This window comes from Onychostruthus taczanowskii, unplaced genomic scaffold (assembly GCF_017590055.1).
Source record: "Onychostruthus taczanowskii isolate IOZ18803 unplaced genomic scaffold, ASM1759005v1 scaffold63, whole genome shotgun sequence".
Classification (NCBI taxonomy): Eukaryota; Metazoa; Chordata; class Aves; order Passeriformes; family Passeridae; genus Onychostruthus; species Onychostruthus taczanowskii.
In genome coordinates, this window is record NW_024504012.1 from 2,630,271 (window position 1) to 2,654,247 (window position 23,977).

At 49.0% G+C, this 23,977-nt stretch overlaps 1 protein-coding gene across 3 annotated transcripts; it reads right to left on the reverse strand.

Annotated features, from left to right (window-relative positions):
* RGS8 (regulator of G protein signaling 8) lies at positions 1-23,977 on the reverse strand. Of its 3 annotated transcripts, none has more exons than XM_041420174.1 (7): positions 23,689-23,977; positions 17,269-17,327; positions 15,205-15,734; positions 13,310-13,411; positions 12,345-12,409; positions 2,430-2,596; positions 1-373 (listed from the first exon to the last, which is right to left on the reverse strand). In XM_041420174.1, the coding sequence occupies exons 3-7, from the start codon at positions 15,228-15,230 to the stop codon at positions 191-193; spliced, it is 543 nt and encodes a 180-aa protein (XP_041276108.1). In that variant the 5' UTR covers positions 15,231-15,734; positions 17,269-17,327; positions 23,689-23,977; the 3' UTR covers positions 1-190. The 3 variants fall into 3 exon arrangements, with proteins under 3 accessions (XP_041276108.1, XP_041276109.1, XP_041276111.1); XM_041420175.1 differs by lacking the exon at positions 23,689-23,977 and adding an exon at positions 17,609-17,642; XM_041420177.1 differs by lacking the exon at positions 15,205-15,734.

Genomic DNA, 23,977 nt, shown 5'->3' on the forward strand with positions numbered 1-23,977 from the left:
AAAAGAAGAAGAAAGCACAGATAGTCAAAGAGTCTCAATACCCCGCTTGGATCACTCTCTGGAAGCTCCTTCTGCCCCTTCTCCCTCTCTTCCCATTCCCACTGCTTTTAACACCAAGAAAGTTTCACATTTAAACATGGGTTTTGGCTGTTGTGGGAAGCACGTGGTTTCTGAGAGCCCCATGGCTGTCCTAGCTGAGCCTCCTCTGGGTCTGAGACAGCAGGTCTGTGTAAATTTTGGATCTCAGGAACCTGGGGTACGAGTCTTTCTCCATCAGGCTGTGCACCTTCCCCTGAGCTTGGTCAAAGCAAGAGAGGGAGGGCTCCTGCACATTTCTTCTGGTCAGCTCCCGTGTCTGGAAGTCTATGTTCACCTGGGGAAAGCAGCAGAAGAGAGTTTGGCACTGAGTGTTCAGCTGGCCTCCTTCAAATGGCAAAATTCCCTCTCTGCCATGGCTGTGGAACAGCAGCAGAACCAAGGTCCTACCCCTGTCCAGCCCCACAGCTCTGGGGGTTTAGAGATTCAGGGCTGGGAATCCTGCCCCAAGCCCAGAAAAGTTGGATTTATAGATTTATATATATATATTCTGAAACCACTTTACTTTTACTGAAATCACTTTTAAAATTACTTTTATTCAGACTCCTAGGCAGCACATCACCTAAAACTGCTGACTCAGCCTAACCTCTCTCCTGCTCCCTCTCCTCTTCACCACATGCCTAATAAATGGGTGAATAAACTTTTAACTGGGTTTAAACCACTAGTTCTTATTAAATGTCTTTAAACTCAGCTGATCTAAAATAAACTGTTTGATTTTTTCCCATAGCAGCTTCACGTTACAATATCTGGAGGAGAGGCTTGGAAAAATAAACCACCCTCTGATGTTATGACTGCCATTTGTTTGCAAAGCCAGCCAGTGGAGTTTTCCTGCTCTCCTTCCCTAGTAGGGTAATCAGCATTTTTTAGGGTTATTGCCTGGAAGAAAAAAATGGCTGAAAAAATGTTATTTGTTGTTATTAATTCAGTGTGCAAACTGTAAGGAGCCTGGAAAGTAAAGCTGTCTGCCTCAATGTGGATGTCAGCAGTATCGATTAGCTCTAATAATTTCATATTCTAAGCATGCCAAAATTATGTAACAGTGCTAAGGAAACATCACCACAGGACCCAATTGTAGGAAGGACCCCATCCTACCTGCATTCCCATTTTTAATCAAAAATCAGCTTTTCAGTCCTTAAAATCTCATCCAGCTTCCTGAATAACAGTGAGAAAATGCTCAAGGAGAGTGTTGAGACCCCCACACACCTCGGTGTGAACCTGGGTCCTTCCCAGTGGTCTTGCAGTGGCTTTCCTAGCTGGGAGAGGGAGGAAAATGAGCCCTTTTTGGGTCCCTGACAGGCACCCATGCAGGAGCAGGAGGGGCTGGGTGCAGTGAGAGCCCCCCTGGCTGTGCTGTGATTGCAGTGACACAAGCCAGCGTGGTCACCAGGCAGGACCTGGCAGTGCCATCAGCAGGATCTGGCAGTGCCATCAGCCTGTCAAGTGCTTGAAAGAGGATTTAACAATCCTAGGCTTGGAGTGTGACTACATTTTCTGTTCAGCTCAGAGTTATTGTTTGCATCTCTTGGGAGGTCTGGGTGAGGGGGGAGTTAGTCAGAAACTCTCCTCCCTTGGGAGTTAACAAGTTACTCACAGAATCACAGAATTCACAGAATCACAGGGTTGGAAGAGACCTCCAAGATCATTGGGTCCAACCCAGCCCCAAGACCCCAAATAAACCCTGGCACCCAGTGCCACATCCAGGCTTTGTTAAATACACCCAGGGATGGTGACTGCACCACCTCCCCAGGCAGCCATTCCAGAGCTTTATCACTCTTTCTGTGAAAAACTTTTTCCTAATATCCAACCTGTATTTCCTTGGTGCAGCTTGAGGCTGTGTGCTCTGGTTTTGGCAGTGCTGCCTGGAGCAAGAGCCCAGCCCCAGCTGAGCACAGGCACGTTTCAGGGGGGTATGGAGGGTGATAATGTCACCCCTGAGTCTCCTTTTCTCCAGGATAAACACCCCCAACTCCCTCAGGGCTTGTGTTCCACTCATGGCTGGGATGGTCCTGTGCAAGGTGTCCTGCCAGGGAAGAGCCCAACAGCTCAAGGCTGACACTAAATATCAGGAGCACTGTGAAATGCTCCTGGGGAGCTCAGTGAGGTTAGGAAATGTGGGTTGAGGTTGCCAGTGAACTGTGACTAATTCAGTATCATCAAAGCAGTTGCCCTCATCAGGGATGAGTCACGGTGAGCAGAGGCAGCTGGAGCAGGCAGGATGGCGTCTCCACCGTCCTTAGCCGCGCTCTGAGAGGGAAGGGAGAGAGGGACAGCACCCAGCTGGGGGTGCCAGCCCCGCTGGGTGCCCTGGGCACGCTGTGCCACCCCATACCCACCTCCCGAGGGGCCTGCACGTCGATGAACTCCTCGAAGATGCGCTGGGCCTTGGAGGCCAGCTTGGCTGCCGAGCGCGTCTTCTTGAAATCCTCGCAGGCCAGCCAGAACTCCAGGTTCTCCTCGCTGAACTCTGTCTTCAGGAAAGCACGGAAAGCTGCCAGCCCATCTGCAGAAGACACACAGGGAGGAGAGAGTGAGGCCTTGAGGGGCTGCAACAGAGGCTAGGCAGAGGTAAGAGGAATAAAGTGGATATTTATTGAAGAGCCTTCAAAGGCCGCACCCCGGCAGTAGAGGAGTCGTGGCTCTGCCCAGGTGGATCCAAGATGGAAGCAAAAGAGGGTTTGGCCACAAAATCTCCCATTTTTATGTTTTGGTCCATTTGCATATTGGAGTTAATTGTCCAGTTACAGCTCCAGCCCATGCAGTCCCATCCTTCTTGTTTTTCTGTCTTCAGCCCACGGTGTTTGTGCTCTTGGGCTGAGATTTGGATCATTTGTCCTTGGTGCCCAGCTAGAGAAGGAATTGTTTTGTCTCCCTGCTCTGTGCAGAGAGCTCACCATCCCCTAATATGAAGCCCAGACTCACACACTAAAGCAGTGCAGAATCTGAAAAAATATAAAAAGCTAAAACCTGAGGCATCAAGAGAAGGCAGGGAGCTGTTCCATTCTCAGACGTCCTTCCACCCACCCTGGCCTACCAAAGAAAATTTGATGTTATCCCAAGCTCTGCCATCCCAAGATGCATCCATAACTTACACCACTGATGAAACAGGCTCCCGTGAGCTGCCACAAAGCCAAACATCACTTGATGTAACTCTGAAAAAAGTGTTTTCCTTTCCTAAGGTGGCAAAAGGTTTTCCTTTAGACTGGGACACCCACCCTTTGTAAAGTTACTCATGGAATTATCAAGGTTCAACTCATGTTAATGCCACACTTTATAAAGCCCTATCTTCCACTAAGAACAACCTTTAATAATACATGGCTGATGTGGACTTGTCTCCTATGTTTTCTGTCATTTTGCTTTATTGCCTTGTGCCATTTTTAGTTCTTATTTAAACAGAGGAAAGCTCTCAGAGAGTCTGTTACAGCTCCAGTAAAGGGGAGAGGGAAAGGACTTGGCCTAATTACGGCTTGTCTAGTCAGTGGTAAAAGTGTGCTTATCACTTGCTAATGCTCAGCAATTGTGACATTTCAGTAATGCAATCTGAGTCAGCCGGGGCAGATTAGAAATATGGAAAGATTTATTAGGCAATCTGTGTTAAACCCCTGCCTGGGCCTATTTATGGTCACAGCCATTGTTTTTTATTTCCTTTCCCTGAACGGCACCAGGGGAGTCGATGCAGGATAAAGTTAGCTTCTCCTTTTTTTTTTTTTTTTTTTTTTTTTTTCCCAGTAATGTGCTTCTAACTCTTCCTGGTCTTTTGCAATAGCATCCAGGTTTTTGTAGCTCATGACTGGAAAGCTCTTGGCTACTTCCAAGCAACTGTCTAAAAATACTGATGAAACTGGGGATGAGCCTGGTGAGGTCAGACTCCTCAGAAGGATGAAGGGAGCAAGGACAAGGCATGTCCAGCTTCTCATGCACCACCATCCTCAAATCCTTCTGGGCAGGGCTGCTCTTGGTCTGTTCATCCCCCAGCCTGCATTGATGCTGGGAGTAATCCAGGTGCAGCACCTTGCACTTGTTGAACCTCATGAGTTTTCCATGAGCTCATTTCTCAAGCTTGTCCAGATCCCTGTGGAAAATCCCAACATTTTCTCAAGCAGACCATTGAGACAGTTCCTTCTATATGCTGTATATGCTAACTATATGCTAGATATAATAGATATGCTATTTATATGCTCTCTATATGCTATATATATATGTGCTATGTGTGCTAGAGATCTATAGAAATGTAGCACTGCCCTGCATCTCCCTTGCATGTCCTAAACTTCTTCCTGCTCCCCTTGTTTCTGGTAATAACTTAGATATTTTCCAGCTCCCTCTGAAAACTCAAGCCCTAAGCAGTGGCCCTGGGTATTGAAGAGCACAAAAAAATCCTATTTCTCTCTGTGTGTCAGTCAGAGGAGATTTCTGACTGCCCGGATCCTCAGAGGAAAAAGGAAAATACATATTAGGCCAGACCAGCCCAAAGTACAGGCTAAACCTCCCTTCTCTGCCTTCCTCAAAGCTCTTTCATTTGGGTTTTGGTTTTTTTTGCACTGACTGCTCCATCAGCAGTCTGCTATCAGCATAAAAATGGATCCATCCCATCTCAGCCATGCTCCCTCCTGCTGTCAGCCCCAGAAATAGCTGCATTATTCCAGCTCGTCCTGACACTTCTTCCTTCAGGCAATTTTAGGAGGAGATCAGGGTTTTGCACTGCTAGGGTAGACAAAAAACAGGCCTCTCATCCAAGTAACACTGCAAATTGTGGGTCTGGGGCAATATTGTGGCATCAGCCCCAGAGCAGAATGCCAAAGGAGCAGGGCAGGATCACCCTTTGAGCATCCCCCTGGGTAGATAAATATGGTGAAGGTGAGGGGTGCACCTTCCTGAAATCTGGGACACAGAAACATTTCCCAAAAGCTCTGTCCCCCTTAGTGCCTCTGAAATTCCCAGGGCCTGCGTGAGAGCAAGGGAAGGACTGGAGAACAGAGCAAGGAGTCTTTGCATGCTGGCAGCTTTCAGAAACAAGGAAATAAAACAGGGAGAAAGTTCCAGTTCCTCAAGATCTATGTCATTTTATCAATCATCAGCTCCTAGGATGCTTGACATTAAATATTCCAGCACCAAGCACACTGCTATGTCTCTGCAGTCTCTGCTGAGTCCCTGCTGAGGTCTTGGTACCCTGTCCCTGTCCTGGTCTTTTTTTTTTTTTTTCCCCTTTTCCTCTACAACAGCCCCAGAGCTGCAGCACTGACAGAGGATCACTTGTAGGAATAGCAGTGTTGCATGAAAGTACACATCTGCAAAAGATCACTGGTGCAGAATAGAATATCTGAAAAATAGGATACCTGATAAACAAAATACCTTAAAAATGAAATATCTGAACAATATAATACCTGAGAAATAAAATACCTGTAAAGTATCATATCTGAAAAATATAATACCTGAAAAATATAATATCTGAGAAATAAAATACCCGAAAAATAAAATAGCTGAAAAATATAATACCTGAGCAATAAAATACCTTTAAAAAAACCCTGTAAAATATAATATCTGAAAAATAAAATATCTGAAAAATATAATACCTGAGAAATAAAATACCTGAAAAAAACCTGTAAAATATAATATCTGAAAAATAAAATATCTGAAAAATATAATATCTGAGAAATAAAATACCTGAAAAAATACCTGTAAAATATAATATTTGAAAAATATTATATCTGAAAAATATAACACCTGACAAATAAAATACTTGAAAAATATAATACCTGAAAAATATCTGAAAAATATAAAACTTGAAAAATAAAATAACTGAAAAATAGAATACCTAAAAAATAGAATACCTGAAAAATAGAATACCTGAAAAATAGAATACCTGAAAAATATTGTATCTGAAAAATATAGTACTTGAGAAATAAAATACCTGACAAATGTAATATCTGTAAAAGAAGGGAATGTCATGAGTGACAAGGAGAGAAAGGCGTTTGCTACAGCCCTGCCCCAGAGAGCAGCTGCACAGGTTCCCCTGGGACCAGGAGGTTTCCATGAGCTCTGCCTCCTGCTCTCATGTCAATCAGCTCCTTTTGATCCTGAAATAAGTTTAGACAGTGAATGGATAAATAATAGTGTCTGGCTGTTCTCTGCTGTTTTTTTCCCCTCCTGTCATGCAGTCCCCACAGCCTTGGAGGAGCTGCAGATGGTGAGGCTGAACCTGTGAGGGTCTTGCCTGGGACGCTTTGGGTGCAGGAGAGCTCATCCCTGCCTGCCTGGTTTTCCACAGTTCTCATCTTTAACCCTTGACTGCCTGCCAGCCTTTCCAGCTCTGCCTGACAGCCAGGTTTGGGGAATCACTGCCAGAAGTTTGGTGTGGAACAATGACAATGTGACTGAAAGGGCAGGAGGACAGTTAGGCATGGGAGCTGCCACCACCTGAGCTGGGATTTGACCTGGATATTGACTTCAATCTCCTCCTCTCCTTCACAGCACATCCAGGCTTTCAAGGAATGATCTCTCATGAATGATCAGCATTTCAAAGCTCATCCCGCCCTACTGGACATCTTTTTTCCCAGGACAGCCACCACTGGAGTGCAGTGTGCTACAAGCAGGAGAGAGATTTCACCTCCTGAAAAATCCCAGTGTGCAGTTCCAGAGGGATGCTTTAGAAAGCACAGAAGTTAAAAGCAGGACTAGAAGTCTGCAGAGGCAGCAGCACAAGATAATCCCCAACCTGAGCCCAAAGGCATGGCCACTCAGGAGGACAGGATGTGCTGCTGTGGCTGCACAGCCCTTCAGGACAGCTATTGGACAATTATTCAGGAATTTGCCTCAAGAGTCCTTTGCTTGAAGCCAAAGGAGGAAATTGGTCCTGGTGGAGCAGATAAGTTAAGGCAAAGAAGCAGAGCTCTTGGCTGGATGTTGAGAGTCTGAGGGAGAAGCAGCAGACATTTGATGTTTTCCTTTTGCAGTATAAATCTAAGCTTCAAAATGCCCTGCTCTCCTTTCAGACTGACTGAGGAACGTGCAAAGGGGATTGTGCAAGTGCTCAGACATTACTCAGGATCCCGCAGTGCTGGAATCTGAAATGCAGGGAATTCTCAGAGCTTTGGGCCTGTAAGCCAAAGCTTAGAATTAAACCCAGGATTTGATCTGAGACCTTGGGAAAGGCTTCCAAACTTAGGTGACAGAAGCAAGAATGTGGATTTATAGTTTAAAGCAGAGACACCTTAAGCTAAGTAAAGGAAAGTTTAGACTTTTAGAGTTTAATATATAGAAAAAATAGAAGTAGTTACAAAGGTAAATAAGGAGTTTAGAATACAGTACTGTAGGTTTGTGTGTCATGACATGATTGGCTAAGGAAGCTTACACTCTAACATGAGTCCATAAGACAAAATATTGAAGGATTGGGTCAAAAACATAAATATCCCTGTTGGCAGTGTTTTATTGGTTAATAAATCCTTAAAATGTCTTGTAACTAGGGGTCTTGTGACCTTCTGAACCATGCTGTGAAGATGTGAGACAAACTAACCCTTCCTGCCTCTGTAGAAGGTAAGAAAAATAAATCACATCATCTAAAAAATTCAGAGGTCTTGTCTCTCACTCAAAACTCCTTCAACAATCCCCATACTGCAGTTCATCTGTGAGTTAGGCAGTGGAACAGAATGAATTTCTGTTGTATGAATGGGCAGTGCCAGGCTGTTTGATGACCATGTGAGGACAGGGACTCCTGAAATCCCATTCAGGAGATGGAAAGTGGATCCCTTCCAGCAAGAAGGGACTGAGGTGGGGAGCAGAAAACACAAGACAGGGCTTAGCTCAGCTTCATCAGCATGAGGAAGAGCCCAGATTAGTGGCCTAAATCATTCAGGCAGTTTAATAACCAAGCACCTGCCACTGTCAGAGCAAGAAAGCAATCATCAATCATTTATTTAATGCATGTGTTTCACACCCTCAGCAACCAGACTTCATGCAGGGAGCAGAGTCCCTGTGGCTGGTGGATGGATGGACTGGCTCCCTGCAAGGTGTTGGGTCCAGGGCTGGAGGGACAGGGTCAGAATTGCTCTGCACAGCACACAAATGTGCTCTCACTGCTGCTGAGCAGAGCTTCCCTTCATCTCAGCTGCCTGTCACCAGCACAATGCTAATGCTCTTCTGGCTCAGAAAGAGCTGGGAGTGGGTTGGGATATTCCTGTGCTGTGTAGGAAGTGAAGGAATGTGTAGACAACAGAAGGAGGAGAACAACAATAAAGTTTGGGAGGAAGAGCACGGAGATCACAAAAAAATCCAGAGAAAAATCACCTTTTCCTCCAGATTTCAAAAAATCTGGGGGAAAATCACCCTTGACATAAAAGTGGGAATTCAGGATGAATGTTTTCGGTGTTGGGTGAGAAGTTTAGCAAGGGTTGAGGACAGACTGTCCTGCTGGATGTTGGAGGAACAAAAGTCTGTGTGTCCAGCCCTGTGGGGGATGCAGATGAGACATGCTATGGCTTGTATTTCCCTCCAGCAGGCTGTCAAAAGAAATGCTCATCTGGCCAGCCTCCTGGGCACAGGCACAGGCTGAGGATTACTCCTCAGTTACTCACAAGCATGCACTCACACTCTGGGGACCACACCGAGCTCGCTTCCCTGGCACAAAATGGGGAAAGCTGCCAAAATCCAGCGTGTTAAAACCACTGCTTTTCCTCCCTGGGCACCCAAGGAAACACTGCACATGGTCTGCCTCTTACTCTGCCAATTCCCTGACAAGAACAGCATCAGGCTCCCTCTCCTGTTGCTTGCTCAGAAGCCCTGACCCCAGGGACCGTGGCAGTGAGCTCAGACAGGGCTCCTGGTGTAAAATAGGGATTGTCTGCCTGACCCCACGGTTTCTGAGTTGATTTGCTCCACCCATCAGCAAAAACAATTAGGATTTCATTGCACTGACCTATGGATGTTGCTGCATCCTGCTGCTCAGCACTGCTCACTCCAGGAGGGATGAGGGAATGGAGTCCCAGGGCCAGCACAAAAGGGAGGTGGGGAGAGCCCTGCTGCATTTCCTACTCACAATCTCTTGTTAACTCTAATAACTTGTCAACTCCAATTATCCTTTGAATGGAAAATCAGACCAGTCTATGTAGAGAGAAGGGCATTACCCAGCCTGGGAATCACCCAGGAGAAAACAACTGCTTCAAATCCCAAGGGATTTCAATCCTCCTCTCACAACAGGATCAAACATTACCTGCAGTCATTCTTCAGAAGGGTGAGGGGAGAGCAGGGGAGCTCCCCAGGGCCATCAGCACTTCAAGGGATGTCTGGCAAAGGTGATAATGGAAACACAGAATGGTTTGGGCTGGAATGGACCTAAAAAAACACCTCATTCCAGCCCCTCTGCCATGGGCAGGGACACCTCCCACTAGACAAGGTGGCTCAAATCCCCATGGACTCTCCATGGAATCTGGATAATGCATGACACTCCTCAGGTCACTTCTGTTTAGAAACAGTGGGAAATGGATTTGTAGAGAATTCCCAAAGCCTGGCAGAAGGCTCACACAGTGTGCATCTGTATGCAAACCTTGAGATAAGAAATGCTGACTTGGAAATGCCATGGAATAGCACAGACATTGCTGGGAGAGAAATGGAACTAGAAACAAGTTTCAAAGGATGGTTTTGTGTAAATAAGACTAGGTGCTTTGGAGAAATAGACCTGTGAAATATGCACTGCAGTAGGACCCATGAGGAGTAATTTTAGATTATTTGCTTTAAGGCATTTACAGCATGGGGTGGCAAAAGCTGATCGGCCAGAAAACATTTATACTGTATTTTAATTAGGAAATAATTGGCTACTGAGTGTGATGGTGGGAATTGTAACACCTGTATTGTCTCACCCTTCACATGAGACTGAAAATGGAATAAAAGGTTTTAAAACACCTCTCAGTTACCCCATCTCTAAATCAGTATAATCCAACAAGAAACCTTTTGGAGACTCATGAAAATAGGAAGGGAATAGGCAGTGTTTTTCCCGTCTCCCAAAGTACTGCAGCCCTGTGAGCCTGCTCCGTGTACGAGGGCAGCCTGCTCAGCTGGGTCCTTTGGAGACCTCTTGGGGAGCTCTGAGCCACATTCTTGCTCCTTGGAGCAATTCTGCCACTTGTCCAACCCCTGGCAATATTACCCACAAGGTCTGCCCCGTTTTCAGCCGCTCCATCAGCTCCTGAGTCCTGCTCCAGCACTTTGGGGGTTATTTTCCCTGGAGAACAGTTTGCCTGGAAGGCACCTGATCTGTCTGAGTGCAGCAGAAAACGCCACAAAACCCCCCAAAATCACAATCCCCTTCCCAAAATAAATGAGCTGTCCATCCAGTGAAGACAGTTTCTGACAGATGTGTCAAGCAGAAGTGCTCTACCTGCTGATGCTGTGAGCCCCAGGGGGAATTCTCCCCAAGCCCAGCTGGTGCTCAGCCCATGCCCTCAAGCATGAATTCCAATTTTCCCTGGCTAATGCTGTTCACCTGAGCAGTCACAGGGAAATTAGACTGGGGCAGTTCTGTCCTCCTCTTGGCACTAAAAGCAGAATTTTTGCTGGCAGCTTCCCTCACAGACAGATGCCAGCAGGCCAGGCACAGTTTTATTTAATCCCAGATTTTGGCCTGTTAAGGCATAAGGCTCCCTTACCTGTGTAACATCAGCACATCCTAACAGCAAAAATGCAACTTGTACAATATAATTAATTCTATGAGTATGTGCTGTTCTCTCCTTTAAAGCAGTGTAACTAAAATAACACTTCTGTTTCAACAGAACTTTTTGTATTTGCATCTTTATAACCCTTAACTGCCAGGCTGGCAATTCCAGAAACTTCAGGTGCAGAGCAGTTATAAAATATTCCTTTAGAAAGTAGTTTATTAAACAACAAATTTTTTTGTCACCAATCACCAGGCAATGTCACCGTGACTGCTGATAAAAATAGATTAATTTAAATTTTAAAGATCACCTTCTGTTGCCATTAGGAACTGAATATTTTTCATTAGAAACTGAATATTTTTCATTAGTGCCAGAGATTTATCAGAATTACTTTCCATTCTAAGAGATGGGAAAGGCCTTGATAATTCATTTATCACTCCATAAGGCTAATTTATTAATAAAACCAGACACCTTTGTGGAGGCTGCTGGACAAAATCATTGAACTGAGGTTTGATTTTTGCAATAGTCAGCTGAAGAGGGAAGAATCTGTATAACATCAGGACATGGGTGGGTAAATTCACTGGGGTTTGTAATCCAAGCCCTTCTTCTGCAGTCTAATAAAGAAAATTTCTACTTTTACACCAGTGAAGAAGAAATGGGTTTGAGTTCAGGATGATAACAGGGCTGTGAATATCCTGCCTTCCCCTTTCTCCATCCCCCAGGTGCCCTATAATCTCCTTGGTGTATTTCCCCCTTCTTGTTCTGAATTTCCACAAAAGAAATGTTCCTTTTTAGCCATTCCCAGCTACACCATATATTTTTTTCCCCTATTGGCTGCAAGAGCAATGATCTCAACTAGATACTGCTGCTAAAATTACATCCTGCTTTTCCTGCCTTGGTCAGCCTGCCTGTTTAAAGTTGTCACTTAATTCCCTGCCAAAACTGTTGTCATCTCAGTAGAAACCTGGCAAAATTACCTTAAAATTAGCTTAATAACATAATTTACACTTGCATTTTAAAATGTAAGGGAAACCTGTGTCTCTAAGCAAGCCAGACAGCTCCTTATTGCCATGAAACCGTTCAGCACCCACGGTGACTTTTCCCCAACCTCGACTCATTTGGGTTTTTTTCTTCAATAGAAGCCCATGAATGAACCCATACTGGGAACTTTGCTTTGTTTATAATTTCTCAGTGTGAAAATGCTGCTGAAGCAGAGCAATATTTGCACAACATAACTCAGAGGACTGAAGAGAGCAGGGGTTGCTGATTATAGGTTGGCATAAGGGCTCTGGATGTGAAATTTTCGGGTTTGCTGTGATACCTGCAGATCAGGCTCTGCTCAGGGGGACCAAGGGAGATTCCTCTGTGACAGGGCAAGCTGATCAAGGGTGCTGAGCTGGAAAAGGCAGCACCTTGGGCTGATGGCTTTAGCAGTTGTGGTTTTCCTCGTGGTCAGGAGCAAAGACGTGAAGGGAACACACAAAACTCTCTTTTTTCCTGCCTGTTAAGGATGGTGGCTGCTGGGGAGCGAGCAGCTCTGAGGGACCACACCCCTGGACAGGGGTTAAGGGAAGAGGAGGGGGAAAAAGGTAGAATTTGATCTCTACTCACATTTATGGGACAAAAGGACATCAAAAGAGTCTGCCCATCTTGTAGCTTCTTCTGTTGACAGTCTTCTGTAAGGAAAGGAAGAGGCAAGTTACAGACAAACCACAGCTGCCCATCCCCTCTGGAGATGTTTGGTGAGGACACCGAGGAAGGCTGGAATTCCTCTCACCTGGTTTTGGAGGTCTAGGGTGTAGAACTGAGCCAAGTGACCCTGGGCTTCCTTTAGAATCACTGAGGAGATCCCAAGGGACCTGCAGGGACTCTGCTCAGCTCACATGCCCAGGCAGGCAGGTAAAATAGGCCAGATGAATCATAGCCAAAAAGGCACCAATTTTTCCTCATTGACTCTAAGCAGAGGCCCAGGAAACAAGCTCAGATGCAGACATTTACATTGTAAAAGCCAAAAGTCAGGCGAAATGGAACTCAGCCCTGCACAAGTGTTTATTTCTCTTGCTTGCCTTTCAGAGGAAGGACAGATCTTATCTCAGGTGGAAGCAGGGACTTGTGATCAGACGAGTCCCATCCCACACTTCTCAATCAGCATTCTGGAGGGTTTGAAGAATCTCCCTCCAGCACTGTGCAAACCATCACCCGATTTTTGGCAGTGTCAAATACAAGGCTGAGCTGAAGATGACCTGAAATTTCTGGTCACCTCTTACACCAAGCCAGCTGCTCAGGCTTTGATTTGTGATGACAGAGGTGTAAATTACATCCTCAAAGAGGTGCAGACATGTCCCCCACACAGCAGTGGGGACTGGGAGCACGTCCTGTCTCACAGTGCTAAAGATCCAGTAATTTCCTGAGGCTGTTCCTGCTGGATCCGTGCCGGTTTGTTTTCCTCCTGGAAGCACTCACAGCTCACACAAAGTACAACGAAAGGAAGACAGTACTGGAGAGGGGTGGTGGGTGGGGAGGGGAAGGGGAAGGGCAGGAGTGGGGTTGGGGTGGGATGCTGCAGCTATACTCACTTCAAAGCCCGGTTGGGCTTGTCCGGAAGAATAGCTGTGAAATCATTATATGAGTCTGATTTGTGAGACAGGCAGCCCAGGCGAGTCCTCATCCCTCTGCTCCTGCGGTCGAGGTGGGGAAGCAGGGGTGTTAGCAGGGGAAAACCAAAGAACAGGATGATTATAAGTCTAGCCAGCTTGGCAAAAGAAAAAGAACAAACCCAAAAAAAAAAAAAAAAAAAACAAAAAAAAACCCCAAAACTCAGCGGCTCTGTGCCAGATCTGTGTCCTTGGTTCCCTCATGTGTGAGAGGGACCCTGAGACATCTCCAGGCTGATGTTAAGGGTGAACACAGCACTAGAGCAGCTGAAGGCTCCTTCACACAAGGCTTTCAGCTGCCTTGGCTGGCAGAAAGGCTTCGAAAAGCTGAGCTTTGGGATGGTTTCTTGGAAAGTCCTGCTCTGGTCTGGTGTGGGAGGAGGGCAATGGGCAGCAGTACAAGAAATCGGTCACCACGTTCCAGCAGCACCAAAAATACCAGAGGTGGAGGGCAGGAGGGGGCTGGAGGAAGGAGAGGGGTGGGAAGGCACCTGCAAGGTGAGCCTGTGCTGCAGCCCCCTGAGTTCCCAGCCAGGATCGATCCCGAGCGGCTTCTTTAGACTCAGGATTACATAAGCAGGATCAAACTGCCTGTTTCCAGACACGCTTACCCAGGCAGAAAATGGCTTTATAGCTTTTTTTCCTCTAAATTTCAGCCCAGCCCCAGAGCCTTCGATCCCGTGCCAGCCCCTGGTGTCCTTGCCCAGCCCCTTCCTGGGACAGCAGCATCCTTCATTACATAACCCAGGATGGGCAGGACAGAGGGACAGGGAAAGGGAACACATGCACTGCACGGGACTGGCATCACCCTCTCCCCAAAAATATGGGGGGGCTGCTTCTAGGGTTTGCATGGGCTCTGTGATCTGCCTCTGCAGCCCGAGGGTGTCTCCTCTTGGAGAGTCCCTGGACATCCAACTGGGCCATTCTCTCCTCGGGACCATGGGAGGAACATCCAGTGACCCCATCTCCACTTCTCAGCTGCTGGACCTCCTTTGGAGCTGCTGAAAGCCCTGCTCCAAACCCTGCTCCCAGACAGATGCCCAGTACTCTCTGTGGCTGCACAAGTACAGCGTTTTTTCCCCTTCCATCTGTAATTCTTGCAGAACACTTCAGCACCAGCGCCTGAGCCAATCTGTAGCGCGCCTGTTTCCCCCTTCTCCTCCCGCCCTTCGGAGAGCTTCTATTATTGCACATTTTAATGTAATCTTAAAGCAAATTAAATGTTAATTAAATGCACCGAGTGTCTCCCTGGTGCAGCGCAGGCAGCTCGCAGCTTTTAACAAGCACAAAACCCAGGAGCTCCTCAGTCACAGGAATTGTTGCACAGCCTCCAGCTACGGCCCCACGGCCGTGGGCACTGCACAAACTCCAGAGGACAGCACAGGGAGTGCCACGTTCCCAGCTGTGCTCCAGTGGACACCAAACCCACTAGAGGATCCTTCTGGTCCTTCTCCAGATGCCTGCTTCCCTCCCCCTTTCTGTGCCCTACTCTGTCTGCTCACGAATTTCCCAGCAAGAGGTGTGACAGGCGTCACCGCAGCGCTGCTCCCATTCCCCTGTGATGCCTGAGATCAAGGGGCTGCAGCAGGGAATCAGAGCTGGGAGCTGGTTCCTCATGGAAAACACTTCTCTCAGTGAGGACTTCCAAGACAGGACACAGGGGAGAGAGAGAGAGGGAGAGAAATTGGGTGTGCAGGAGGTGGAGAGGCAAGGGAAGGGCAGCAGGGGACACTGCAGTGGGCAGAGGGGCTTGCTGGACGAGGCAGACAGTGACAGGATGGCAGGGTTGGGGGATGCACCGTGTTCTTTCCAGTTACCTCCGTGGGATCAGTAAGGCAGCCATTCAGGCATCCAGCTATGGTTAACCCTTTAACTGGCTGGCTTGGACCGCAGTCAGGGCTGCTTGCAGGAGGCAGGAGGGCAGGAAGAAGGGATTTACTCTTTCATGTCCTGGCACTTAAAAATACACCAAAAAATCCTCTTTTCCAAAGCCAAGAAGGGCCAGTTGTCCTCAACCCATTTGATCCTTGCCTCCTAGAGTGGAAAGTCAATTGTTCAATGGAAGACGTTGAGAGTTGAGGGATGGCCACAGAGGAGAGACAGCATTTCCTTCTAAGACCAGGTAAAGTCCAGCTTCAGGTCTGAAGCAGTGTGAGTTTGGTGTCCCAGCTCACCAGGGAGCAGCAGGAGTTGGCATTATCCCGCTCATCCTCCAGCACCTCCGAAGGTCTCTCCTCAAGGGGCAGAGCTCCGGGCTGACCTCGCTAAGAAGACCAAACTACCTCTTGTGCCTGTCCCTCCAGGTCATGGCTGGTGTTACTGGCCAGGCATCACGGAAAAGCTGGCACTGCAAACAGAACAACAGGAGGACTTCACACATCTGCAGGCGCTGCTGCTTTCACCGCCACAGGCTCACACAAAAATAACTGGAAGCAAGCAGGGCCTCGCTGGGGTGGTGGGAGCCTGAGGGGAGCCACCAAGGAGATGCACAGCCTGCAAAAGGGGAGGGAAGGAGAGAAGGAAAGAAGGAGGGAAGGAGACCGGAGGTGCCGGGTTCCTCGTGAGCCTTGGCACACTGGGGATCAACTGGTTGACAACTCTCACATCAGCAGAGAGTGAAGGTGAGATCCAGCAGGCAGGAGAGCCAGGGGACAGAGAACAGGACTCTACAATGAGCAAAGGCAAAGGCTTCTGGTCTGCAGGCTCCAGGTACCCTCCATGTCGTGGTGTCACTGGGAACAACCGAGGAGGAGCCCAAGGAGCTGATGAGAGCTGAGAAGGTGTGCAAGGAGCCAGGACCCTGCTCTGATGGGGCCTGGGGAGACCCGAGAGCTTGGGCTGCCTGGTGCACCATCCCTCTTAAAACCTGATTACATTAAAAAGGCACAAAGCCTCTTCCCCACTAAATTAATGGAGCTGGGATTGTGCTGCATTGCCAGTGAGTGCATTCCCTTAATCCTCGCCCCGACCGGCTGCTTCTCTGACTGAAATCAATCCTTGTAATTCCTTAAGCCCCTCTAAATTTCCTCATTAACAGCCTCACCCCCATGTGGGGCCACAGCACATGACTTCTTAGAGTCCAGCAGCTCCTGCTTCTCTTTCCCACTGCTGCTCCGAGCTGGCAGTGGAGCCATCTGCCCTCTCCCCCTTGCAGCCTCCTCCAGCAGCCTGAATTTTGGGGTACTGTTATGAAAGAGCTTTCTGCTCACTCTCACTGCCACCCACTGAGCCCCCAGAACAAGCACCTGCACCACTGAGCAGCACCCAACTTCCCTGAGATCCCAAAGTCTGTCTGACTTCAGGGGTGCTGGACCTACATTCCCCATGGAGGCAATCCCACTGCTCAGCTGGCTTGCCCGTGGATGTTCTCTCTGTCTGCAAATAAATCCAGTCAGTTTTGGATTTAAAATGTAATCTGTGGTGTCTGGTAAATTGTAATAAAGGTCTTGGTGAGAGGTTTTGCCTCCCCTGCTCCATCCTTCGTCCTGCCTCCCCCTCCCATGGAAGGAACCCAGTCAAGGAGAACAACCAGCCTCGTCATGGATGAGTTTTGGGGGTTTCTCCTTGACAGACAGCAAGGGAGGAGTGTGATTAGGACGTTCAGGTTATCAAACCACCTGGGCAAAGATAAAGAAGCCATCCCAATCCAAAAAAAAAAAAAAAAAAAACCAAAAAAACCCCAGCAGCACAAAGGTTAAAAAACACACCAAACAAATAAACAGAACAGTAAAGCATGAGATCTCTAAGGGGCTTCAGGAGATTAAGACCATCCATTCACATGCAGGGAAAGCCAGGGGAGGGGAAAAAAAAAAAAACAAAAAAAAAAAAAAACGAGCACGGAGGCACTGCAGACAGACAGACACCGAGAAAAAGATACTCACTGCCTTTGACCTGTCCTCTCCGCCGGTGGGTCTGTGCCGACAGCGTGCTCAGCGAGGCTCTGGGGAGACAGCAGAGCGGGCTTCTTCAGAGCCAGCCCCTGCCCGGGGTGACAGGCACACCTCAGCACTCCTCCCCTCCCCTCCCAGCCCTCCCCGGGCAGCGGCAGCGGCAGCGGCAGCGCAGCTCGGAGCCGCTCTCGCATCAGCCCCAGCCCGGCTGCGCAGGAGCCCCGCGCATCCCAGCGCTTCCCAGCTCACCCCAGTGCATCCCGCACATCCCAGCGCTTCCCAGCGCATCCCGCACATCCCCGCGCACCCAGCGCGTCCCAGCCTCGCCCACCTGGCAGCAGAAGCGCAGCCTCTCCCCCCGAGGGGCCGAGGGAGCGCGGCGCAGGGCGGAGGATGCCAAAGGCTGCCGGGGAGCATCGGGGGCGGGGAGGGGGGATGCCTGCCGGGGCTGGGCTGGGATGAAGCTCCCGCCCGCCTGGCTCCGAGCCGCTCCCCGGGGCTTTAGGGAGCGCTGCTGCCCCCAGATCGCTCATCCCCAGGAGCTGCCACAGACAGGAGAGTTTCACTGAAGGGCTCGGGTGTCAGCGGGGCCAAGGGAGATTTTGGCACAAAGCAAAGGAGGATTTTATTGCTGGGCACTGCAGGACGGAAGGGAAATGCACCCAGTGGTGCTGGACATCCCTCGGTGCCCTCACCCCAGAGTGTGGGCTGCAATCCCCCTTTTCCTCCTGGTCCCACCAGAGAACACGTGTGGGATGTCCAGGGCACCACGGGGACTGTAACAACAGCCTCACCCATGGCACCAACACCCAGCAGTGACTGCACCCCGTGTCACACTGATGGGGGTCACAGCCTCGCTGAGAGCTCAGGCCACGGGATCTCCACTGATATTTTTGATCCTGACAAAGCTGATTGACTAAAACAAACAAAAAACACAGAAAGAAGAAGAATTATCATAATAAAAAAAGTCCTCTGCAGTTTAACAAGTGGTTGCCTGTCACATTCACGATTTCTGAAAAATCCCTTCACCCAGGATTTTTCTCCTGGGAAGCTGAGGAGCCTCAGAGAAAAATGAAAACAATAATTATCTCATTTGCTTCTCCTCTGTTTAGCTCATGTAAAATGTGTTTAAAAATTATTTATCCAACAAATAATTGTTTCATTAGTTTCTACTGTAAGTATTTTCATTCATTAACCAATCAGTGCCAAGCTGTGTCGAGACTCTAGAAAGAGTCACGAGTTTTCATTATTATCTTTTTAGCATTCTGTAAATATCCTTTCTGAATTCTTTAATATAGTTTAGTATAATATTCTTTAATATAATGTAATATCACAAAATAATAAATTAACCTTCTGAAAACATAAAATCAAATTCATCATTCCTTCCTACCAAAAATCCTTTCAAATACAATAATTGCCTTTTCCCTGGAAACTTGCAGTCACCTTCCTGTCTGCTCAAGTCCTGCTGGCCCTGGCACCCCGGTGCTGTGAGCAGGAAACATGCCTTGAGATAGCACATTATCAGCAGCCCCATCCCTGGGGAGAGGCAAAACCTGCTAGAAAAACACGGGGATTAGCAGCAGTGCAGCAAAGATCCCGGCTCTCCACCAGCCTGCAGCCCCCTGCACTGCCTGCCGTGCTGTGGAGATGTTTGCCTTGTTCTCATCCTCTCCTGGCAAAGCCCAGGTCGCCCTGGCTGGGATTAATCACATCTCCACTTATCAGAAGACAAGCACTGCAAAAATGCCCCGGCCAGTCAAAGGTTGAGGTTCATCCTCTGCCTCTCTTGCCACAGGCTGCTTTGGCCGAGTTAAATAACACTCAGCTGCAGCCCTTGCCCCAAACCCAAGCCAAATTTAACTCCTAACCTGTCATTTTTGGTTTAATGCAGCATTTCCGTGCCCCCAGGTTCCCTCTGGGCGTGCAGGGGGTCACAAGTGACAAGGTTTTTGTAACAGTCCCAGGACATCCCTGAGCTCTCGCTCACAAACACATGGAGGAGGTCACCAAAATGTTCAATCCACACAGCTCGGGGTGATTCTGCTCCATTATTCAGATTTTTCTGAGTCTTTGCTGCAGTCCCAAACAGATCAGGCTCTGGTCCACCAGCACTGGATGGGACAAAATCCTGGATCATGAGAGTGCTCCCATTTCTACCTCTGCTTTTATATATATTTATATATATTCATCTATATCTTTGTATTTTTTTTAATTTTATATAATATATAAATATATCAATTTTGTATATTTTGTATATGTATATAAATATTATTATAATTATAAATATGTACATCCATCTTTTTTATCTTTATCTAAATATCTGATTTATATATTTCTATAAATACATCTCCTATAAATTTCTATAAATATATCTTTTTAGACATTGCCATCTCACAGCCATCACCACGATGAGAACCCCAATTCCTGCTTCTCCAGTACCTCATTAGACCCTTTTTGTGAGCTCAGTGAGATCCTGAATAACACACAAATGACTCGGAATGCCAACAATTTTTCCTTCTAGTTTCCCGGGGCAGGTGTGAGTTAATAGAGAACAAGAATAAGTGAACTGTTCTGACACAGGCACTATGGGAAATGTAATTAAATTGCAGATAAAGAGAATTATGGGGTTTTTACAGGGTAATATTTTAGAAAGCTTCTGTGCAGTAGGTTTACAGCAAATTCCTTCTAAAACAGCCCCCCTGCTTCCGACCATTCTTCAGTTTCTATTTCAATGCTTTTAATAAAATAACTCATTTTGATATTAGGCTTGAATCCCATCCAAAAATTTAAATCTCTCCAAAAATTACTCCAAAGCAATTTCCTCCTAACCTGGCAGCAGCAAACACAGCAGCAGTGACCAGGGGCAGCGTTGGGAGCATTGGGGCTGTCACTCTGGAAGGGCAGGAGGGAATTTGCCAGCCTCTTCCCTACACATCAATCTCCCTCTCCAGGGTCCTTTTTGTTTTCAGTGCCTCCCTGCCTATTCCAGGTGTTTTGACCACTGATTGTGACTCAAATGGGTTTTACCCAAAAAGTCTCACCCAGACCAGCTCCACCAGCTGCAGCTGCTTTTACTTGGTGATTTTTCTCTGGCAGCATCTCTCCTGGCTGTGCCGTGCTCCAAGGGCCTTGTTCAAGCTTTCACAACCCCTTGGTCCAAGAGGATTTTCTCTCCTGCCAAGAAAAGCTCTTCTTCACTTTGCTGTGGTGCTGGGCAGCTACATCCCTGTAGTGAAGTCATCCCCTGGTGTGTTTTCATGTTTTTCATTTCTGCTGCCTCTGAGATCTTTCCAGAGGATGCTCAGCAACCACAGGAAGGTGCCCCTGCCCGTGGCAGGAGGTTGGAACTCGATGAGCTTTAAGGTTCCTTCCAATCCAAACCCTTCTGGGATTTTGTGTGGGCTCTGTGGCTGCAAAATGCCAATCACAGGGGCTGGCTGCCTCCCACAGCAGTCCTGGCTCTGGGAATTCAGGTGAGCTGCAAAGCCTGCCTGAGGCTGAGCCACAAACCTGCAGCACACTGCTGTAACCCAGGGGGGATTGGGGCTTTTGCTGCACTACTGAAAGGAGTAAAATGTCATTTGCTCTGCTTCATAGTCATTCCAGATTTACCCAGACTCCAGAGTGGCACTGATAGGGCCCAACCCCAAGGGAATTCAGATTAGTAATTAATTAATCACTCTCCAGAGAGTGCTCTTCTCCAGCACCTTTTACAATTAAACCTGGAAGGAAATTACTTGGAACTTGCATCCAACTCTGCTCACTGTGCCAGGCTGCCCTGCTGTCTTGTCTGAAAGCACCCTTGGTCCAGCACAAGGTGACTGCCTTTGAAAGAAGGAATTATGATCAGTGTAGATCACAAAAACAAACCACACACTTATCTTAATTGCAAACAGAACCCCCTTCTAAAAAATTAAAAAATCTCAGGTAATGTGGACAGCAGGAAATGTCCACAGATGAAGCTCAGAATGTTTTTAAGGAGTTGATTTATCTGTTCATCTTAAACCTCAAATCATTCTCCACGTCAGGCCTGGCAGGGAGGAAATCCTAAAAGGTGAAAGAAGCAGAGCCAGAGTTTCAGGGACAGGTGAGGAGAGCAAGCATCTCACATGCGCTCGCTGAGGCAGGGCAGGAGATGGGAGACACCCACCGAGCCAAACTCCCCTTGAAAATGAAAGCACCCGTTCAAAAATAGAAATAAAAGCAAGTTACATAAAGTGAGATCCGCAGATGTGTCTGTGGCTCAGCTCGAGAGCGTGGCAGCTATTTAAACTGTGCCCTGTGTCAATGACAGAAGTGTCTCCTGGCCATGCTTGTGGCTCCTGGGCTCGGTGGCTGCCGCAGCAGAACAGATGCTTCCCCTGCTCCCTCCCCAGTCCCTCCGGGCAGGCAGGACACAAAACCAACAGCAAAGCAGGGCAGGAAGCTCCAGGCTGAGAAGGGCAGGCGGGAACCAAATTTTCCCTTTAAAGCACTTTATTACAATTTCATAATTGCTCTCCGAGGAAAGGCGCTGCCGTGGCCAGAAGCAGCTCCGCGGAGAGCAGCGCTGGGGAGGATGGGGAGGATGCCGTGAGTGCGGAGCAGGGAGGCAGAAGGGATTGGAGCTGACACAGAGCTGCTCTGTGCAGCCTTGGAGCCCTCCCAGCTCCCAGCATCGCTGCTGCTGTCAATATGGCAGCGGCTGGAGCACAGCTCCGAGCGTGGCTGGGAAGCTGGGACCGACCCACCCCGGCACACGGAGCTCCACAATCATCCCCTGCCTCGGATCGCCCCGGCCCTGGCAGGGTCTGATTGAGATCTGATGCTCAGCGCGGGTCAGGGAGCCAGCCTCGCTGACAGATAAGGTTAATTTTCTGCTGGGAGATCATCCGAGGTGCTCGCAAGCAGCCTGCATTCCGTGAGCTGACTACCGCAAGCGAGCTGTTTATTGAGTGTTGAAAATCAGCCCCAGACCTCGGGGCTGCAGCCCCAAAGCCATTTATGATGGACAAGGTCTGCTTTTGCTCTGCTCTTATCGCTGTTATTCCACAGACCGGGGCCCGCAGGGCATCCAGGTCCCTGAGCGAGGATTTCCTGGGGCCATTGGCTGCTCCATGGACGCACTCCCACCACAGCAAAACACCTGAGCACGTGCTTGGCTTTAAACACCTCAGACAGGATGAAATACAAACAGAGCTAGCCACAAGGCTGAGCTGGGATTTCTCTTTCATCCGTCTCTGGAGGCTGCTGCTGTAGCCTGAGCTAAAATATAAATGAGGCGAGCGAGATGAGCTCGTCCTCTTTCTCCAGCAGATTTTTCTTTCATAAAAATGTCTGATGCATCCAGCAGCAGCTTCTCCTCGGGAGAGTGGCTGCCAGCAGCGCCCGTGCCCTGCCAGGCTGGAGGGAGACGCCAAAGCCCAGATGGGCATTGTCCCCAGAGCCGCATGGCAGGGGGACAGGGTGGCAGGGTGACGGGGCAGGCTTGTCCCGGGGGGCTGCAGGGACCAGAGGAGGGCGGCACGGCAAGGCAGGGGAAGCTCAGCCCGCTCATTATGCGACCTGTGGGCTCCCCAGCCGGAGGAATCCCACCGCGTTCCGCTGGGATGGGGCACAGCAGCCCGAGAAGATGCCAGCACAACGGGCCCCTTGTATTTGTCAGCTGTGCCAAATATTATTGTGTTATTTCCCCCACCCAGGGGAGAGCAAGGAGCTGACCCTCACTGCTGTGGGGGTGGTACAGCAGCCCCGCAGTCAGGGCAGGAGCAAAATAAACCCCCCAGTCCAGCTGGTTCTTCCCCAAAGAGTGCACATGCCTCTGCTATCTGCAAGTTTTCTCTCCAGCCTGGCTCAGCACAGCTCTCTCCTCTCCAACACGGAATCTTTTCGCTCCAATTGGTCTCGTTTTTAACCAGCTCAGCCCCAGCGCTCAGTCACAATGCCACAGAGACCCCAATATTCAAAGCCAACACAATCCACCATTTTAAAACCGCAACAGTGGCAAAGCAGGGCGGGGGGAGATGCCGGGATGCTGAGGATCTCCGAGGTGCAGGCACGAGCACAAGCACGGGCTGGTGTTTTCTCCCAGCATCCAAGGCCCAGCGCTAATCCCATTGCAACGGAGATCGCCCAGAGCCGGTCCCGCTCCTCCCCAGGCAGGGCTGGGCTGAGCCTAAGGAAAGCTGCTCTTTCCCCGCCTGCTAATCAATCACCAGCCGTGCCCGTGTCCCTGTGACCATTCACAAGATGCCACGGGAAGATTAACGCGGGGGGAGCAGCACCGCAGTGCCACCAAGGGGGTGACACGCCAGCATCGCCCTTCCCCTCCTGCTTCGCAGAGTCGCCCTTCCCCGCAGGAAACTGGGGCAGGGACAAGCCAAAATCCCTCCTCCCGCAGGGAAGGCCTTTAATCACCCTCCTGGCTCTTACCTGCGCTGCAGCGGCGTGGCTCCGGGCGCTCGATGGCCGCGGCTGGGGTCCCGGAGCATCCCGGGCCCGGCCCCGTTATCTCCCGCGGAGCCGCAGCACCGTGCCCCTTCCCCCGGCTGCCCGGCCCCGCATCCCGTGGGAAGAGCAAGGGCTGGTGGAAGGAGGGGGGCTCGGAAGGAGAGGGAAGGGGGAGAAGGGAGAGCGGGAGCTCCGGCAGATGCGCACACACGGAGCAGGGGCTTGTGCAGGGGGCACTGCCCGCCTGGCTGCCAGCCGTGCCGCGGGCTGG